This window comes from Octopus sinensis, linkage group LG6 (assembly GCF_006345805.1).
Source record: "Octopus sinensis linkage group LG6, ASM634580v1, whole genome shotgun sequence".
Taxonomy (NCBI): Eukaryota; Metazoa; Mollusca; class Cephalopoda; order Octopoda; family Octopodidae; genus Octopus; species Octopus sinensis.
In genome coordinates this window covers 118,895,098-118,913,848 of record NC_043002.1, presented here as the reverse complement: position 1 = coordinate 118,913,848, position 18,751 = coordinate 118,895,098, and the positions used below count along the sequence as shown (strand labels likewise).

At 38.1% G+C, this 18,751-nt stretch overlaps 2 protein-coding genes and 1 long non-coding RNA gene across 8 annotated transcripts in view; 2 read left to right on the top strand and 1 right to left on the bottom strand.

Annotated features, from left to right (window-relative positions):
• LOC115213152 (ubiquitin-conjugating enzyme E2 N) overlaps positions 1-2,013 on the top strand; it is a 54,211-nt gene extending 52,198 nt beyond the window's left edge. The window contains exon 5 of the mRNA XM_029782087.2: positions 1,511-2,013. Coding sequence (XP_029637947.1) covers positions 1,511-1,551 — 41 coding nt within the window. The 3' untranslated portion in view covers positions 1,552-2,013. The remainder of the gene's footprint in view (positions 1-1,510) is intronic.
• LOC118764035 lies at positions 394-825 on the top strand. The gene is made up of 2 exons (XR_004999820.1): positions 394-478; positions 694-825. It is a non-coding gene; the product is annotated as an uncharacterized LOC118764035 (long non-coding RNA).
• A 1,950-nt stretch (positions 2,014-3,963) lies between the features above and the next one.
• Positions 3,964-18,751, bottom strand: part of LOC115212743 (5-aminolevulinate synthase, nonspecific, mitochondrial) — a 127,930-nt gene continuing 113,142 nt past the window's right edge. For 5 of the 6 annotated variants that reach the window (XM_036504303.1, XM_036504305.1, XM_029781401.2 and 2 more), the window contains 4 exons: positions 15,052-15,231; positions 12,834-12,998; positions 5,558-5,826; positions 3,964-4,392 (listed from right to left, as the gene is read on the bottom strand). In XM_036504303.1, the coding sequence (XP_036360196.1) occupies positions 4,174-4,392; positions 5,558-5,826; positions 12,834-12,998; positions 15,052-15,231 (833 nt within the window). In that variant the 3' untranslated portion in view covers positions 3,964-4,173. The remainder of the gene's footprint in view (positions 4,393-5,557; positions 5,827-12,833; positions 12,999-15,051; positions 15,232-18,751) is intronic. The other variant, XM_036504306.1, reaches the window with a different exon arrangement.

Sequence of the window (18,751 nt, the reverse complement as noted above, 5' to 3'; positions counted from 1 at the left end):
GTGTTTTTTATGTGCCACCGACACAGGTGCCAGACGAGGCTGGCGAATGGCCATGCTCAGATGGTGTTTTTTACATGCCACCGGCACGGAGGCCAGGCAAGGCTGGCACGGCCACGATCGGATGGTGTTTGATACATGCCACCAGCATTGTTTATTAATAGTGTACTATGCAAGGCACTATAAAACACAGCAGCCCAGTAAACCTAATCTGACCGAAACGGAAATTTGAAGCTCCTGCTCATAAATTAGTGCAGATTATAAGAAAGTTCTAGACCATCAGTGTGCAGCAAGTTGGTGTTGTATCCATATTTAAATGCTTGTGTTCATGATGGAATTAGAGAAAGAAATGGGATTAAGGTCTAGATATATTTTGGAACAATGATGAGAAAGAACAACAAGGATGGCATTGAAATGAATTGTGTGTTCTGTTAGATACACACAAAGAAATTTTAAGTTTTGAATTTAAATGTCTTATGTTGTTTAACCCTTTAGTGTTCAGAATACTCTGTTAAATGGAATACTTTTTCACTCAAATTGTTTTGAATTAATCATGCATTATCTTATATCTTTGAGGTTTGAATGATGTGATTACTTATTCTTAGAATGTCACTGTAGGTTAGGTGTGAGAGGCTAGATATCGCCAGTTTGAATATAAAACATGTATAATATATTGGGCCGGATTAAACACTAAAGGGTTAATCACGATTTAGCAGCCAACATAATCAAAGGTGACCATGTGAATGGCTGTATGTGGAATTACGTGAGCTGGTTGATTATTGCAATAATTGTAAGCTGCTAAATTTTGTACTGTGGAAGATAGATATTTAAGAAATAAATTCAATCTCTTATTTTATTGAAGAGTAGTATATTCTAAACTGAGACTACAATCTTATGATGTTTGATGTTTCAGTTGCATTTCACCTTTGTATTTTCTGTATGTTTTTAAATATATTGTATAAAGATTTTGGTGGAATCCTGGAGTTATCCAATCTTATTTAATCCTAAATACCATTCCAATCTTCATGCAGTCCTTTGTCATTACAGAGACAGTTGGATTTGCTCTTTGTAACTTAATTTTAAAATGTCAAAGTTGTCTAACATTCCATTGTCTTTTCAAAATATAGGAAATAATTTAACCCTTTCGCTACCAACCCGGCTTAAACCGGCTCTGGCTCTGTAGTACAAATGTCTTGTTTTCATAAGTTTTGAATTAAAATCTTCCACCAAACCTTAGTCACAATTAATGTTCCTAACACTAGCTGAATGATAACTGAGTTATTTTACTAAATTCTTTGTTATATTTAAAGCAATTGAAAGAAACACAGAACATCTCAAAATAAATACAGTAACAAAAGGGTTAAGAGATTTGAGATGTGTGTTTGAATAGCTCTGAAATTGAAGTGTTCAGTAGATTGCCAGTTAAAAAAATTTTCGAAAAGAATTTATAGTATTCGGTTATTGTCAAGATTCCTTAATTTATTGTGGATTTTATTGTATTTTTTTCCTGCAGCTCGTGAATGGACTCAGCTTTATGCTCAGAATACTGTGTGAGCTGCAAAGAAATATCAGCTGATGTGGCAGCAAGAGACAGTAAAATGATGACGACAATGACACAAGACAGCAACGATGACTATAATATCACCAATTTGAAAACAAACAAAACACAACAAAACAAAACTAAACAAACAAGCAAAAAAAAAGAGTTCCGCCTGGTGTCACATCTGTCCAGGACTTTGAGCAATGGCTGTTGCTTTCTATAAATAGTATTTGGTTTTAGTCGGTAGGTCCTTCTTCCCACTTTCTTGGGCCTGTGATATGTGCTGCATCCATATCCCTCATCCTTACCGACTGACAGATGGACCAGACAGTGCAGCATAAAACAGTGGACTTCTGCCCCTCCCCACGACACATCTATCAATTGGCTGTTTGCCAAAGATGGCCTACACAAGTGGTCCGCTGACCACTTCAATTTCCACTATTACCACTGCTGGCTGCAACACAATTTTAAAAAAATATTAAAAAAAAATAAAATAAAAATAACTATATATATATGTATATGTGTGTGTATGTATATATATATATAATATATATATATATATATAATATATATATATATATATATATATATGTATATATATATATATATATAAAATTATATAGAAAAATCTATAATAAAATAATTTCAAAAAGAAATCAGGTTCCCCCCATCCTTTTTTTCTTTTTCTTATTTGTTTGTTTCCTTACACAATTTTTGAAAGCAGATTTTGGAGAACCAACCAATGTTAATTTAACTGGTTGGTTGTTGGATTTGAAAGAAATTATCTCCCATTTACTGTTTCTAAGCTGATATTGTAGTTTGCAGAGTGACAGTTCCACTCCCAATTCTCTACAGCTGATTTACTTGAAATAAAAACATCTAATTATTACTGCTAGCTAGTGTGGTTTCTCTCTCTTCACTCTCAGCTATTTCATTCCATAGATTAACAGGGGAGGGAAAATTGTGTAAACTATATTGAAAAGTATTATTAAAAAAAAAAAAAAAAAATCTTATCACAAGTTATTTTAATACTCTATTATTAAACCAGTTTCATTCTTGTAGCTATTGCTCTAATTTTATATATATATAAAGGCAAATATTCTCTAGTCATCCTCATATAATTCATTCTTGGCTGAATTGTATTTCTATTTAAGTATTTAGGAATAAACCCCTTGGCCCTACTTTTTAATATTTGTGACTGAAAAAAAAATTGTAGAGAGGTGAACTGCTAATTGTTCTTATAAACATGAAGCTGTACTGTAATAGTCAATGTAGGTTTTTTTCAATTCTGATGATTTAAACAAGGTGAGATATTTTGTTCCATCCAGCTGATTAAACCAGTATATAATTTGAATTTTGGTGTTCACAAAAAAAAAAAAAGAAAAAAAAAATATAAAAAAAAATTAACAAATGATGCAACTTTGTTAGTTTTATTGTTTGAAGATGGCTTATTAACTGGCAAAAGCTGATTCTTTAAATTAAATCCTTCATCAAACCATCTCATGTTACCTCTGCTTCTGTAAGAAACTTTTCATTTGTTTGTTAAACAGCTTTGATGAAATATTAAAACTGAATCCAACTTTGTTTAACATTGAGTTTTTAATTTAAGCTTCTACAACCTTCAGTGTAGTTGGGAAAAAAACCCAACTTTTTTTTAATGATAGTATTTGTTAGCTTTGTGTGCATATAAATTTCATTATTCTGTTTGATGAGTGAATAATTTCTTACATAGTCAATTGAATGCCACTTAAAAGTCTTCTTTCTACTAATTTTTGATCTTGTTTTGGTTTTTATTATACAGGATGCGATTTGTCATAGAAAATCTTGTTCTTTAAGAGAACAAAAAAGGGAGAAATTTTAGCCTGTATTTTCTTAAATATAGCAATGTGTGTTATCTGTTGAAAATTGTTCAGACTTCAGTATATTCAGACAAAGCTGTGAAAAATGGAATCTTACATTTTTACTCTCAAATGACAATGGAAGCACTCCATCGGTTACGACGACGAGGGTTCCAGTTGATGCGAAACAACGGAACAGCCTGCTCGTGAAATTAACGTGTAAGTGGCTGAGCACTCCACAGACACGTGTACCCGTAACGTAGTTCTCGGGGATATTCAGCATGACACAGAGAGTGACAAGGCCGGCCCCTTGAAATACAGGTACAACAGAAACAGGAAGTAAGAGTGAGAGAAAGTTGTGGTGAAAGAGTACAGCAGGGATCACCACCATCCCCTGCCAGAGCCTCGTGGAGCTTTTAGGTGTTTTCGCTCAATAAACACTCACAACGCCCGGTCTGGGAATCGAAACCGCGATCCTATGACCGCAAGTCCGCTGCCCTAACCACTGGGCCATTGCGCCTCCACTTTCAAATGACAATATACAAATACTGAATTCAATATAGAATGAAAAAACAAACAAAACAAAACTATATTTTATGCTTTTATTTTGCAGATTATGAAGTACTTTTATATTTGACTTTTTAAAATTTACTGTTAGTATAGTGGTTTATATATTTCCTTGACAAAATTTCTTCAGAACTAAACTGAATCTAGTTCTGAAGTGTTTTGTGTGTTGAAATGATATTTTGTGCCCTTGAGTTGAGCATGTAATTATCATTTCTGATCTGACGTTACAGACTACTTCTGGGGATTCAGGGGAAGGTCGTGACTGAGCCAAACATTGATTAAACAATCAACAAAATTATCCATCATGTCTCTGCTGTGATGAGGAGTTGGGGCCACTCGCAGCTTTTCTTCTCCTTGGGGAACTGTAGGATAGTTAATTGCTTGTACATAGATGTTGTGTTTGGACATCAGTTCATTGCAGATGGTGGTTGCCATTTTTGGATCTCCTATCTGTATATGAAATAAAGAAATCCACCAATTAGAGTTATTAAAGTGCATTATTAAAATTCGATTTACAGAGAATATTAATCTACCAATAACTTAGTTTTACTTTATCTCAAAGTGTTGGATAGACTTTTCATTAATAGGTGTTTTTACTGTTACCAGCTTCTTGGTAGGAGTGAAACTTAAATCTCTAAGACTCTTATATGATCTTTCAGCAATAGTCGACCCATTTAAAAGACTTTTAAAAATCTTGAGTAATAACTCAAGTATAAGTGATATCTGGTTAAGATTCAGAATGAAAATTATTTCTTTACTACCCACAAGGGGCTAAACACAGAGGGGACAAACAAGGACAGACATAGGTATTAAGTCGATTATATCGACCCCAGTGCATAACTGGTATTTATTTAATCGACCCCGAAAGGATGAAAGGCAAAGTCGACCTCGGCGGAATTTGAACTCAGAATGTAGCGGCAGACGAAATATGGCTACGCGTTTCGCCCGGCGTGCTAACGTTTCTGCCAGCTCGCCGCCTTATACCATGGTATTTAGCAACTGCTTAGCTGGATCTGTGTTTTTTTCTCCCCTTTCATTTTAAAATTGGTTTTCTGAAATATTTAGTTTGAATGTAGTAAAACAAGATATTTTTATTTTTGCATTCAAGGTTATATATTCTACTTGTACTGCAATCTTGTTACACATTAACCTACCGTCTTTCCGTGGATGCAGGCTCAGAGTAAGCTGAATAAATTGATCAGGGTTCCTAGACAATATCATCATCATCGTTTAACGTCCGTTCTCCATGCTAGCATGGGTTGGACGGTTCGACCGGGGATCTGGGAAGCCAGAAGGCAGCACCAGGCTCCAGTCTTATCTGGCAATGTTTCTAATATATAAAACATAATTGAATACTTAAATTCCTCTCTGATTCTGTGATACTGGGAAAAGCATAAACACCAGTGTTTAATCCTGTCTTTTTTCCCCCATTCCACATTCACTATATCCTTTGTAAGTGTAAATCTTAGAAAATTGAAAGGATTTTTACAGATGTTTTGCTTTAAATATTAGACACCAAGCATTTTATTGCTTGACTGGATTCTAAATTTTGTTTTTACATCTATACAATAAGCTTGTTTCAAAAGAAAAAGTCAAAAACAAATACTTTGCTTACATGTATGGGAATAATATGACTGGGACACTGTACGGCTGGGATACCAATTTCCAATAATCTATCTCTGAGATATTTGACATTAGATTGGTGTTTCGATCTTAGCATTCTTCCTTCATCATTCCTGAGAATGCGAATAGCTGCAGTGGCCCCAGCCAGTATTGTTGGTGGCAAAGATGTGGTGAAGATGAAACCTGATGCGTAGCTTCGAATCATATCAATAGCTTGTGCAGTACTAGCAACATAACCACCAATGTTACCAAAAGCTTTTCCTGTATGATAGAATAGAAAGAATTTTGACTACATAAGAAATATTTCTTTTTGATCAGAATATTGACATGAGAAAAGAAAAGAAAAAAAAACTCAGAAAGGTTAGAATTTGTACAACCCTGTCATTACAAGGATGTGAAACTATAGCTACATTTTAATTTTTTAATATATATGTATATAACATTAGGCACGATGCCAAATTTTGGTGGTTTGGTTTAAGAGATTAAATAATTTCCTAAAAGTATTTGAACTCTGGACAAGTTGGAGACAAACTTTCTCTGGGTTTGGGCAAAGAAGTAAGATTCAAATTCCTACAGCTTGGTATCTTTACAAAAAGTATATGAACCTGTTTGAAATGAGGAAACTAGTTTGTAACAATAAGTTGAAAATATGTAGAGAATTAATCAGTTTGTGTTTAGAGACTTGTCTTTTTTTTATGATAAGTGTCAATTCAGGACCCGCTCTCCCACCGAGTAAACTGGAGTTTCCTATGCTGGGCAGTTCCTTAAGATTTTTATAACCTTGATGCGAGAGAGAAACAGGCAGTTCATAAGATCATTAGTTACTATTTCTTTACTACCCACAAGGGGATAAACACAGAGGGGACAAACGGATTGAGTCAATTATATTGACCCCAGTGCGTAACTGGTACTTATTTAATCGACCCCAAAAGGATTAAAGGCAAAGTTAACCTCGGTGGAATTTGAACTCAGAACGTAACCCAGACGAAATACTACTAACGATTCTACCAGCTCGCTGCCTTTTCATAAGATCATTAGTTACTGTTGTGCTTCCCCATTGCTCCCATTCATTAATTCATGTAAACCTGAAAGCTTTTATTTTAATGGTTTTTTTGTTTGTTTTTCAGTCCTAATATAGGTTAGATCAGCTATATTTAGCACCCAGTTCCAGCTAGTTGTACAAAGCTGGTCAATCCAGTTCAACCAGCTGTTGTATTAGTTTTAACTGCAATGTAATTACTTGTCTACCATAGTTAATGAAATGTAGCCAACCACCACCACCGGCAGTGGTGTCTTCAGTATTGTGTTGAAATTACTGTTCATTGAAATTAGTTATTTTAGTGGGACTCACAGATGGCTGCATTGATACAATGCCAGCATTTTTACATCAACAGTTTATGATCCTCACCCTGACATTGCTTTTTCGTGGACTAGAATACTTTCAGAAATACATACCATGAGAAACAGGAAGTATTAGAAAGGAATTTTTTTTTTCTCATTATCTCGAAGTGACCGAGTTTATGCCCTTAAATTGATTTTTGTTACATTAATTTGGGCTCTCCAGCTTTTTAAATGTACGCTAGAAAACTCAACAAAACAATGAATTACGGAACATGAATTTATTTCGATGGTTAAAATTCTCATTAGAAATGGCTTAGGAAAATAATCTCAAGACTTTAGTTATTATCTTAAAGGCAGAGAGCTGGCGGAATTGTTAGCATGCCAGGCAAAATGCTTCATGGTATTTTACCTGTCTTTACATTCTGAGTTCACATTCTGCCGAGGTTGACTTTGCCTTACATCCTTTCAGGGTCAATATAATCGATTACCCCCCCCCCCCCCACCAAAAAAAAAAAAATTTCAGGCCTGTGCCTTTAGTAGTTACTGTGAGTTAATTACACATTTGCTGATTGTAAGTAAAAGTCTCACTTTCGTACAGCTGGTGTCCTTTGCTTCCACTCAACCATGAAAGCATGTCTGGGTTTTGAGGTATACTCTTTTACTTGTTTCAGTCATTTGACTGCGGCCATGCTGGAGCACCACCTTTAGTCGAGCAAATCGACCCTGGGACTTATTCTTTGTAAGCCCAGTACTTATTCTATCGGTCTCCTTTGCCGAACCGCTAAGTGACGGGGACGTAAACACACCAGCATCGGTTGTCAAGCAATGCTAGGGGGACAAACACACACACACATATATATATATATATATATATATACATATATACGACAGGCTTCTTTCAGTTTCCGTCACCCAAATCCACTCACAAGGCATTGGTCGGCCCGGGGCTATAGCAGAAGATACTTGCCCAAGATGCCATGCAGTGAGACTGAACCCGGAACCATGTGGTTGGTTAGCAAGCTACTTACCACACAGCCACTCCTGCGCCTATATGTTGCACCATCTTTGTAAACAAAAAGTCATTCAGTGTTGTCTGCTTCCCATTCTCTCTCATCACGTTTGCTCAGAATGGGAGAGATTATTACCTTGCTAGGGAGCGAGTAAGGGTTTTGGCTTGAGAAAGGTGGTCCTACAGCTGTAGGAAACTCCAATCCACTTTACTCTCACCTGACATGTTCAAGCATTAAAATGATGATGATGAAATTACCTTTTCAGTCCCAGGTCAGCCTTGAAATAGCCAATACAGGTAAACATTTATATCATAGATTTATTATTCGTCCGTTGCCAGCCTCGCCTGGCCCCTGTGCCGGTGGCACGTAAAAGCACCATCCATTCGTGGCCGTTTGCCAGCCTCGCCTGGCCCCTGTGCCGGTGGCACGTAAAAGCACCATCCATTCGTTGCCGTTTACCAGCTCCGTCTGGCACCTGTGCAGGTGGCACGTAAAAAGCACCCACTACACTCACGGAGTGGTTGGCATTAGGAAGGGCATCCAGCCGTAGAAACACTGCCAGATCAGACTGGGTCTGATGCAGCCTTCCGGCTTCACAGACCCCAGTTGAACCGTCCAACCCAAACTAGCATGGAGAACGGACGCTAAATGATGATGACATTGCTTTGTTGAGCATCTCACTGCAAATTGCCATGCAGGGAGACTAATTAATTACTCAGGTGGTTTATATTTCTGAGCAGGATACTTTATTCTACATTGTTTTAGTTCATCTAATTGCAGAGATACTAAATTATCAAGTGTTCATCGCTGACAGATAATAAGCTACAGCTGAGTTTGTCCTTGTAGAACTAAATTATTAATAATAGTAAAGTTGGAGATAGGCGCAGGAGTGACTGTGTGGTAAGTAGCTTGCTAACCAGCCACATGGTTCCGGGTTCAGTCCCTCTGCGTGGCATCTTGGGCAAGTGTCTTCTGCTATAGTCCCGGGCCGACCAATGCCTTGTGAGTGGATTTGGTAGACGGAAACTGAAATTAGCCTGTCGTATATATGTATGTGTGTGTCTGTGTTTGTCCCCCTAGCATTGCTTGACAACCGATGCTGGTGTGTTTACGTCCCCGTCACTTAGCGGTTCGGCAAAAGAGACCGATAGAATAAGTACTGGGTTTACAAAAGAATAAATCCTGGGGTCGATTTGCTCAACTAAAGACGGTGCTCCAGCATGGCCGCAGTCAAATGACTGAAACGAGTAAAGAGTATAACAAATGTTGACACCCAAGAAATTTTAAATCAGCTCCTTTAATTTAGGCTAATCCAGGAATTTTAAATATACGATTAATGAAAAGTAGGATGCAAAGTGGAGGAAGTCTGATCATTGACAGCCGAGTGACAAACTGTAAGAGATTCTCATTGAGAAATAATGTCGCCAGAGAAATGTAACTTTTTTTTTTTTTTATTTCGTGGTTATCTCCCCTGCTCTTATTGGAGGGATTAATCACTTTCTTTTTCTCTCAACGAGTAATTTGGATTGACATTGAAGCAAAAAAAATTATGGTTCTATTTCTGTTTCAGGCACCGCACCCATGGGTATCTTCTTTCTCTAAAGGTCGAAAACTCAATTACTCTTTTTACTCTTTTACTTGTTTCAGTCATTTGACTGCGGCCATGCTGGAGCACTGCCTTTAGTCGAGCAAATTGACCCCAGGACTTATTCTTTTGTAAGCCCAGTACTTATTCTATCAGTCTTTTTTGCCGAACCGCTAAGTGACGGGAACGTAAACACACCAGCATCGGTTGTCAAGCAATGCTAGGGGGACAAACACACACACATACACATATATACGACAGGCTTCTTACAATTTCCGTCTACCAAATCCACTCACAAGGCATTGGTAGGCCCGAGGCTATAGCAGAAGGCACTTGCCCAACATGCCACGCAGTGGGACTGAACCTGGAACCATGTGGCTGGTTAGCAAGCTACTTACCACACAGCCACTCCTGTGCCTAACTTGTAGCCTATAAGTTACATAATTGTTATCCTTTTTTCCTGGAATGGACAGGCCTTTTCCAACAATTATCTTGCCACTTTTTTGCAATCCCTTGTCACTCTACCCATTGGGTAGTTTGGTACTACTTTACTCAGTAATCTTTCATATACATCACATTCTTACAAAGCTGATTCTATTTATAGCTCAACTGTGTACTGTCATGCATGACAATACAATTGAACAGGGGCAATCAATGCCCTCCTTTGGCAACCATGCAATATTGCACTTTATGCACAAGTATCAGATGATCTTTCCTTCATTTGGAATCCTTTTGTCACCAGCAAAGAGGTATTATGCTCTTCACCTTTTCTCCTTAACTCTGTCATGGTTGATGTTGGCCTCACATAACAGGCACCAATGCCAGTAGCAAGTAAGAAGCACCTTCCAAACGCTGGGACTCATGGAAGCCATAAGGGACCAAGACCTTTGGCGATAACTGTGCTTGAACCAAGTGAAATCGTAGTTGTGGCCAATGCTAGGGCTGTGTAACTGGCACCGGTGGCATGTAAAAAGCACCCATTATACTCTTGGAGTGGTTGACATTAGGAAGAGCATCCAACTGTAGAAACCATTCCTAATCAGATTGGAACCTGGTGCAGCTCTCTCACTGGACATAATATAGTAAGGACATTTTACCTGCATCGAACAATCACTTCCTAGAGTTTAAGGGAAGCAACTTGGTTAGACATGGAATTTGACCCACAAGTTTTAACTATTATTCTTTTCTACAAGGCCCGAAATTTGGGGGGAGGGGGCCAGTCGATTAGATCGATTCCCTGTACGCAACTCTTACTTAATTTATCGACCCCAAAAGGATGAAAGGCAAAGTCGACCTTGGCGGAATTTGAACTCAGAACGTAAAGACTGATGAAATACCACTAAGCATTTTGCCCGGCATGCTAACGTTTCTGCCAGCTTGCCGCCTTGTTTTAATTATTATTACATTAATTGTTAGCAAACCAGACAAAACGTTATCCATTTTAGCAACAGCCAAAGATGAAATAGTATATTGTTTAACATGCTGAGAGTTGCTGAAGCATGGAACAAACTGCCGGCATCAGTTGTTAGTTGTCGGAGCACTGCATCCTTCAAAACTTCCATGCTTTCTGAGATTCGCCAACACTACACCTGATTTTCTCCCCTCCATATATACACAAGCATGTATCTGACTCATGCATTGTTTGCTTTCCAGACATTTGTACATTACTGCATGTACTCTGACAAGTTGTGGTGCACCTGAGCACTGTATACAATAATTTCATTATTATTATTATTATTATTATTATTTTATTTTACTTAAAAATTAAATAAGATAAAATGTCGTTTAATACTTAAAGTGTTTCTCTGTCAATATTCTTTTACCAGTTTCAGTCACTGGATAGCAGCTATGATGGATTTTTGTTTTCAAAGAATTTAATCAGTTATATTAAATTTAGTACATTAGTACTTAATTTACCAAGACCCCCCCAAAAAAAGGCCTCTATTTGGACATGAAATATTGGAATCCTATATCACATTGATTCCGTTATCCTCCATCAATATACGACCCCACTATCCTTTTACTATTTCTTTTACTTGTTTCAGTCATTTGACTGTGGCCATGCTGGAGCACTGCCTTTAAGGGTCTTTTAGTTGAGGAAATTAACTCAAGGACTTGTTCTTTATAAGCCTAGTACTTATTCTATTGGTTTCTTTTGCTGAACTGCTAAGTTATGGGGACATAAACACACCAACATCGGTTGTCTAGTGATGGTGTGGGGTGGGGCAGACACACACACATATGTGTGTGTATATATATATGTGTGTGTATCATCATCATCATCATCGTCGTTTAACATCCGTTCTCCATGCTAGCATGGGTTGGACGGTTCGACCGGGGTTCTGGGAAGCCAGAAGGCTGCACCAGGCTCCAGTCTAATCTGGCAATGTTTCTACAGCTGGATGCCCTTCCTAACGCCAACCACTCCGTGAGTGTATATATATATATATATATATATACATATATACGACAGGCTACTTTCAGTTTCTATCTACCAAATTCACTCACATGGCTTTGGTCGGCCTGAGGCTATTGTAGAAGACACTGGCCCAAGGTTCCACACCGAGGGACTGAATCTGGAACCATGTGGTTGGGAAGCAGGCTTCTTACCACACAGCCACGCCTGTGCTTGTATATATATTCTGAGGGGTTTCCGCAGTTATCTTCTACCAATTTCCCAAGACTTTGTTGACTTGAAGCTAAGGTAATAAAGTTTTACATGAAGTATCATTCAGTGAGAAGGAACCTAGAAATACTTGCTTGTGGAGTAAACTTCTTAGCTTTACAGTCATGGCTGTGCTTTTAAGAAAATTGTGAGAGTTTTACATTGAGTTTACTGATTGTTGTGTTGACAATCTTTTATCTTTTGTTTCAATCATTGGACTGTGGCCATACTGGAGCACTGTCTTAAAAGGTTTTGGTCAAATAAACCAACATCCAGTACTTATGTTTTAAAGTCTGATACTTATTCTATTTGCTGTACTGCTAAGTTACACACAAATAAATTAATACCAGTTACCACACACACACACATACACATACATACGCAATGGGCTTCTTTTAGTTAGTTTTTATCTACAAAATCAACTTACAAAACTTTGGTTGGCCTGGGGCTGTAGTAGAAGAAACTTAGCCAATGTGCCACACAGTGGAACCGAATCCGTAACTCTGTGGCTGGGAAGCAAACTTCTTTCTACACAGCCACACATTATTATCTACTACAGAATTATTTAACATAAGCTCAACAATGCATGAATAAAAGCACAAAACCAGAGGACAACATCCTGATGAATGCACTCTAGTGGTAAAACTATTTTGTTTTGAAGAATTACCTAAAGTCCCAGTGATTAAATCCATTTTATGCATGACTCCATCTCTTTCACCAATGCCAGCTCCATTCTCTCCATAAAGACCAACTGCATGGACTTCATCCACAAATGTCAATGCTCCATATTTATGGGCAATATCACAGAGTTCCTCAAGAGGACACACAGCACCTGATGTAGAAATAAAATAAGACAACATTGTATAAAATGAAATATAAAGTTCCTTCTTAATGCAATTTAGTTTTTGTATTGTATTGAATAACTGTTGACTTGTTATTTGGATGGCTGCTCTCTTCTCATTCTGAACTTGTAGACATAATTCATTACTTTGTGGGTATAAATGAGAAAGTTTGAATCCTAGTTACACTCTACAAAGTCAGCAATTTGGATTTTGAATACTGTTTCAAATGAGTAAGGCACTGTTGATTCTGCACAAAACCCATTTGGTATGAGACACTTTTGCACAGAAAATATTTTGTTTTTCTTCTACATAAGAATCGTGGCCGATGCCAGCGCCGCCTCGACTGGCTTCCATGCCGGTGGCACGTAAAAAGCACCATCCGAATCGTGGCCAATGCCAGTGCCGCCTCGACTGGCTTCCGTGCCGGTGGCACGTAAAATGCACTAATTCGACTGTGGCCGTTGCCAGCTCCGTCTGGCACCTGTGCGGGTGGCACGTAAAAAGCACCCACTACACTCAAGGAGTGGTTGGCGTTAGGAAGGGCATCCAGCTGTAGAAACACTGCCAGATCAGACTGGGCCTGATGCAGCCTTCTGGCTTCACAGACCCCAGTTGAACCATCCAACCCATGCTAGCATGGAGAACGGACGTTAAACGATGATGATGATGATGATGATGATAAGAACTAAACGATTTTTATTTATTGGCATGAACTATAGCAGGAGCAAATAAAAACAGACATTCATAATTACTAACTGAAAAGTTGAAAGCTTCATTTTGTGATATTTAAAATAAATCTTTTGTCAATAATAATAATCTTTTCTTTGTATGCATGGCATGTAAATATGAGACAACTCCATATTCTATCTCTTTCATTTATCATTTCAATAAATTTTAATAGTTCTGATTGTCTGTCTGTTTCTCTGTCTGTGTTAAGTCTATGGCACTCAGTTGACCCATTCCATCAAGATTGGTAGCTGAAGACAGGAATAAAACAGAACTCATGTCTTGCAGTAGGACAACAGTCCATTAAAGACAAAGTGTACTGTAGTAGTTACCACGAGAGAAACTCTCACCTCAGCCTTCTGCTGCAAAATGCACTCCTGTTTAAATGTGCCAGTGAGGAGTTTATCTCCTGCACTATACTCTTTTACTTGTTTCAGTCATTTGACTGTGGCCATGCTGGAGCACCGCCCTATTATTATTCTTTTTCTCGGTTGTCAAGCAATGCTAGGGGAACAGACACACACACATATATATACATATATATACATATATACGACAGGCTTCTTTCAGTTTCTGTCTACCAAATCCACTCACAAGGCATTGGTTGGCCCGGGGCTATAGCAGAAGACACTTGCCCAAGATGCCACGCAGTGGGACTGAACCCGGAACCGTGTGGTTAGTTAGCAAGCTACTTACCACACAGCCACTCCTGCACCTATAGTTTATTCTAACAGAACATCCATGTTTAAGTGTGGATGAATATTACTTCTTGGTACTGATACTGATTCTGTTGCTAATAAATATTTTTTAGCAAACTTACAACAGAGTATACTCTACTAAAAGTACCCAGGGGGTCAGAAGTTAGTGTAAAAACAAAGTAGTAGTTGGTTAACCTCAATTGAGCAAACCTATGGTCAAAAGCATTCCAGCAGTTAAACCATCCCATTTTTGGGGAGATGGTATCTAGAATTATCTTTTCTGAGGTGTGTTTCCTTTTAAGATGATGAGGTGCAACTGAGATTTGGCTGCTGTTTCTAATATGTAGGAGCTCAATTGTTGCTTAGTTATGGAAAGTTTTTATAGAATAAGAAGAAATTTTTGATGTATAAGTCAAAGGAAGTGGCCTTAACCTTAGACTATGACCTTGAAGACTGGTCAGATTGATTCAGTGATACTAGGGTTTGAACGACTGCAGGAAAAACATGGGTAGATGAAGAGTGAGTTCACATGTGATCAGTTCTGAAATAATGTAAGTTCACAATAACTGTTTCTTAATAAAGAGAAATGAGAAAAAAAGGGAAACAAAAAAAAGCTTACCACTCATTGAATGTACAGTCTCGAAGGCCACAATTTTGGGAATGCCTGGATCAGCCTTCCTGAGTAATTGTTCAAGATGGAGAGGATCATTATGGTTGAAAATATGCTTTGGTGCTCTACTATTGATGATACCCTGTATCATGGAAGCATGGTTACCAGCATCAGAGAAAAGTTGGACACCTAAAACAGAAAGATAAAAAAAAACAAGTCATATATACATACTCTTCCTTTTGACCCTTTTACTCTTTATTTTATATAGGCGCAGGAGTGGCTGTGTGGTAAGTAGCTTGCTTACCAACCACACGGTTCCGGGTTCAGTCCCACTGCGTGGCATCTTGGGCAAGTGTCTTCTGCTATAGCCTCGGGCTGACCAAAGCCTTGTGAGTGGATTTGGTAGACGGAAACTGAAAGAAGCCTGTCGTATATATATATATATGTATGTGTGTGTTTGTGTGTCTGTGTTTGTCCCCCTAGCATTGCTTGACAACCGATAGAATAAGTACTGGGCTTACAAAGAATAAGTCCCGGGGTCGATTCGCTCGACTAAAGGCGGTGCTCCAGCATGGCCGCAGTCAAATGACTGAAACAAGTAAAAGAGAGTATATATCATGGACTCTCCTGTTGTTAGACGATGCATGAAGGTCTGGCAATTTCTTGCTGAACAACCACACAGCAGATGATTTGTTTATAGTGATCAAACTTTTGTCTTCACATAAGCTCACTCCCTCCATCAAATCAACATTACCTGTACAGGTGCAACTGGGTGCCACATGTCAGATGACGAAATGATTGCAGAACAATGTAAAATGAAATGCTTTGCTCATGAACAACACAATGCCTGGAGCTATAGCAGAAGACACTTGCCCAAGGTGCCACGCAGTGGGACTGAACCCGGAACCATGTGGTTGGTAAGCAAGCTACTTACCACATAGCCACTCCTGCGCCTCATATATATTATATATATATTACATAATGTATATTCACATTAGAGACACACCACATGCCACACCTACACACATATGTAAATATATATATATATATATATACACATATATGCACCACACACAAAGAGATATGCTGTTCCATAGAGTTATATAACAGTTTTGTCATTGATAAAAGAGTTTAAACATTTTTTAGTCCTCTCCTTGTTGCTACTTAGACCACCATGAAGTTTTCGTGTAAGAATTGGCTTTAGAATTTTACATAATGGATTACACAGACATGCTTAATCTCTCCTGCATATCCATACTCAATGAAATCAAAACTTCTTTTGTACTGGTTATTTACCAGAGCATGACTGTAGCCAAAATATATAAAGTTAGTAAGATCAGGCAAATTTAACCCATTCATACTTAAATATATCCCAACCAGTCAACCTTATATTTGTAAACTTGTGGACTAATTGCCAGTCAAAATCATTAGGATAACATTAAAAAGATTTGTAGATAATTGGCGCCATCACTAGTCAAACGCATAAAACCAATTTTAAGCCAAAATTTAGAGAATACATATATATAAAAAAAATCTTTTGTTAATTGACTAAGTTGTCTGTTCATGCAGACATTACAAGTTGATAGCATCATCATCATCATCATCATTTAGCGTCCGTTTTCCATGCTAGCATGGGTTGGACGGTTCAAGTGGGGTCTGTGAAGCCAGAAGGCTGCATCAGGCCCAGTCTGATCTGGCAGTGTTTCTACGGCTGGATGCCCTTCCTAATGCCAACCACTCCGCGAGTGTAGTGGGTGCTTTTTACGTGCCACCCGCACATCCAGTCTCAATTAACATAGGTGTGCTAAATCTGAATATTTGGGTGTTTGCTCCTCAAGAAGTTGGCTTGTTTATACTGTGAAGCTTGAATTCTGTCAAGATTATTTCTCTGTGAGGAAAACAAAATCTACTACATGACAGGAGCCTTGTCATCCAACTACAAATCTACCTGAGAAGGTGTGTTTTTCATCTGCTCATTACTATGGGAAATGAGACAAGCTCAAGCACAAGAACATGCTTAGACACAAGGTACACTTAGCCGAGTAAAACAACTTTATCTTTCATCTTTTACTTGTTTCAGTCATTAGATTGCAGCCATGTTGGGGCACTGCTTTGAAGAATTTGTAGCTGAATGAATCGACCCCAGTACCTATTTTCTTTTAAACCTGGTACTTATTCTATCGGTCTCTTTTGCAGAACTGCTAAGCTACAGAGATATAAACCAACACTGGTGGTCAGGGACAGACACAAGGATACACACATGAGGGATTCTTTCAGTTTCTGTTTACCAAATCCGTTCACAAGGCTTTGGTTGCCCAAGGCTATAGTAGAAGACACTTGCCCAAGATGCCATGCAGTGAGAGTGAACCCAGAACCATGTGGTTAGGAAGCAAGCTTCTTACCACACAGCTACATGTTTTCCAATATTAGCATGGGTTGGACATCATGTGAATATATATATATATATATATATACATAGTAAGACAGTACTGGCATCGGTCACAACTATGACTTTACTTGACTCAACAGGTCTTCACAAGCACAGGTCATTGCCCAATGAGTGAAAGGTGATTGAGGCCAAGATATGCATGACAACTAAGAGGTTGTCATGCAAAGTTTTTTAACTACACAGCTATGCTTGTATATATATATATATATATTATATATATATATATATATATATATACTATATTTAAAGCAGCATAAAATTCAACAAAACCTGTTACTCTGAGTTTCCCGTTGCTGTTCATCGGACAGTTTTTAGCTAAATTCTAGCAAAAATTGTCCGATGAACGGCAACGGGAAACTCAGAGTAACAGGTTTTCTTGAATTTTCTGCTGCTTTAAATAAAGCATATTACTCTACCACTGGTATTTGAGTACTCTTTTTCCCACCTTGTTTCACATTTATGTGTTTACTCCAGTATATATATATATATGAACATGTACAAACACACACATATTTCCAGGTGGCACAACTACAATAACAAATGTAATTTTGTGAAGTAACATGAGCAACCGTACTTAGCTAAAACTGTTCAAATCACTAGAAATGCTAGGCCATTTAATTTCTAATCTTTCCTTGCCACCACCAAAAGCAGGAGGAGCAATAGTTACACAGTTGCAAACATTTACTACATGTTGAGTGAAAACAATGTAAAGTACAGACACATGTCTCAATTATTGTCTTTCCTCTTCAAGGTCAAAAACACTTCAAATGTGATAAATTACTGACCTCCTGCAAAGTCGTAGTAAGATACACAATGGCATACTATTCCTGACCACAATACTCAAGACCACAAGGTAATTCCACTTATTAGCGAAGACCCACTCACCAACATACACTCCTTGGTCTTACAAATGTCTCCTTTCATTGCTTATTCTACCAATTCTATAATGAGATACACCCCTTGTAACTAACTAACTGCATACCACTTACAAACCCTCTTTTTCCTCATCGCTTCCTTGTCACTACTTCTGTACTCATAACACCAGGCTTTACATAAACTGTTATGGTTCATCTTTTCTGGAAACTTTTGGAATTCCCTTTTCACCATGCTTTCTCCAAGTTGAATGAAATCTGCATTGATCTGAACAGTTTTTGTGTAAGCTTGCCTAATAAGTGAAGACGCAGGCTGGAAAGCGGAATATTTTCCTATCGAAGTCGGATGTAGAGGGTTTGTTAGACACAGCGTGAGACGACTGTTGTT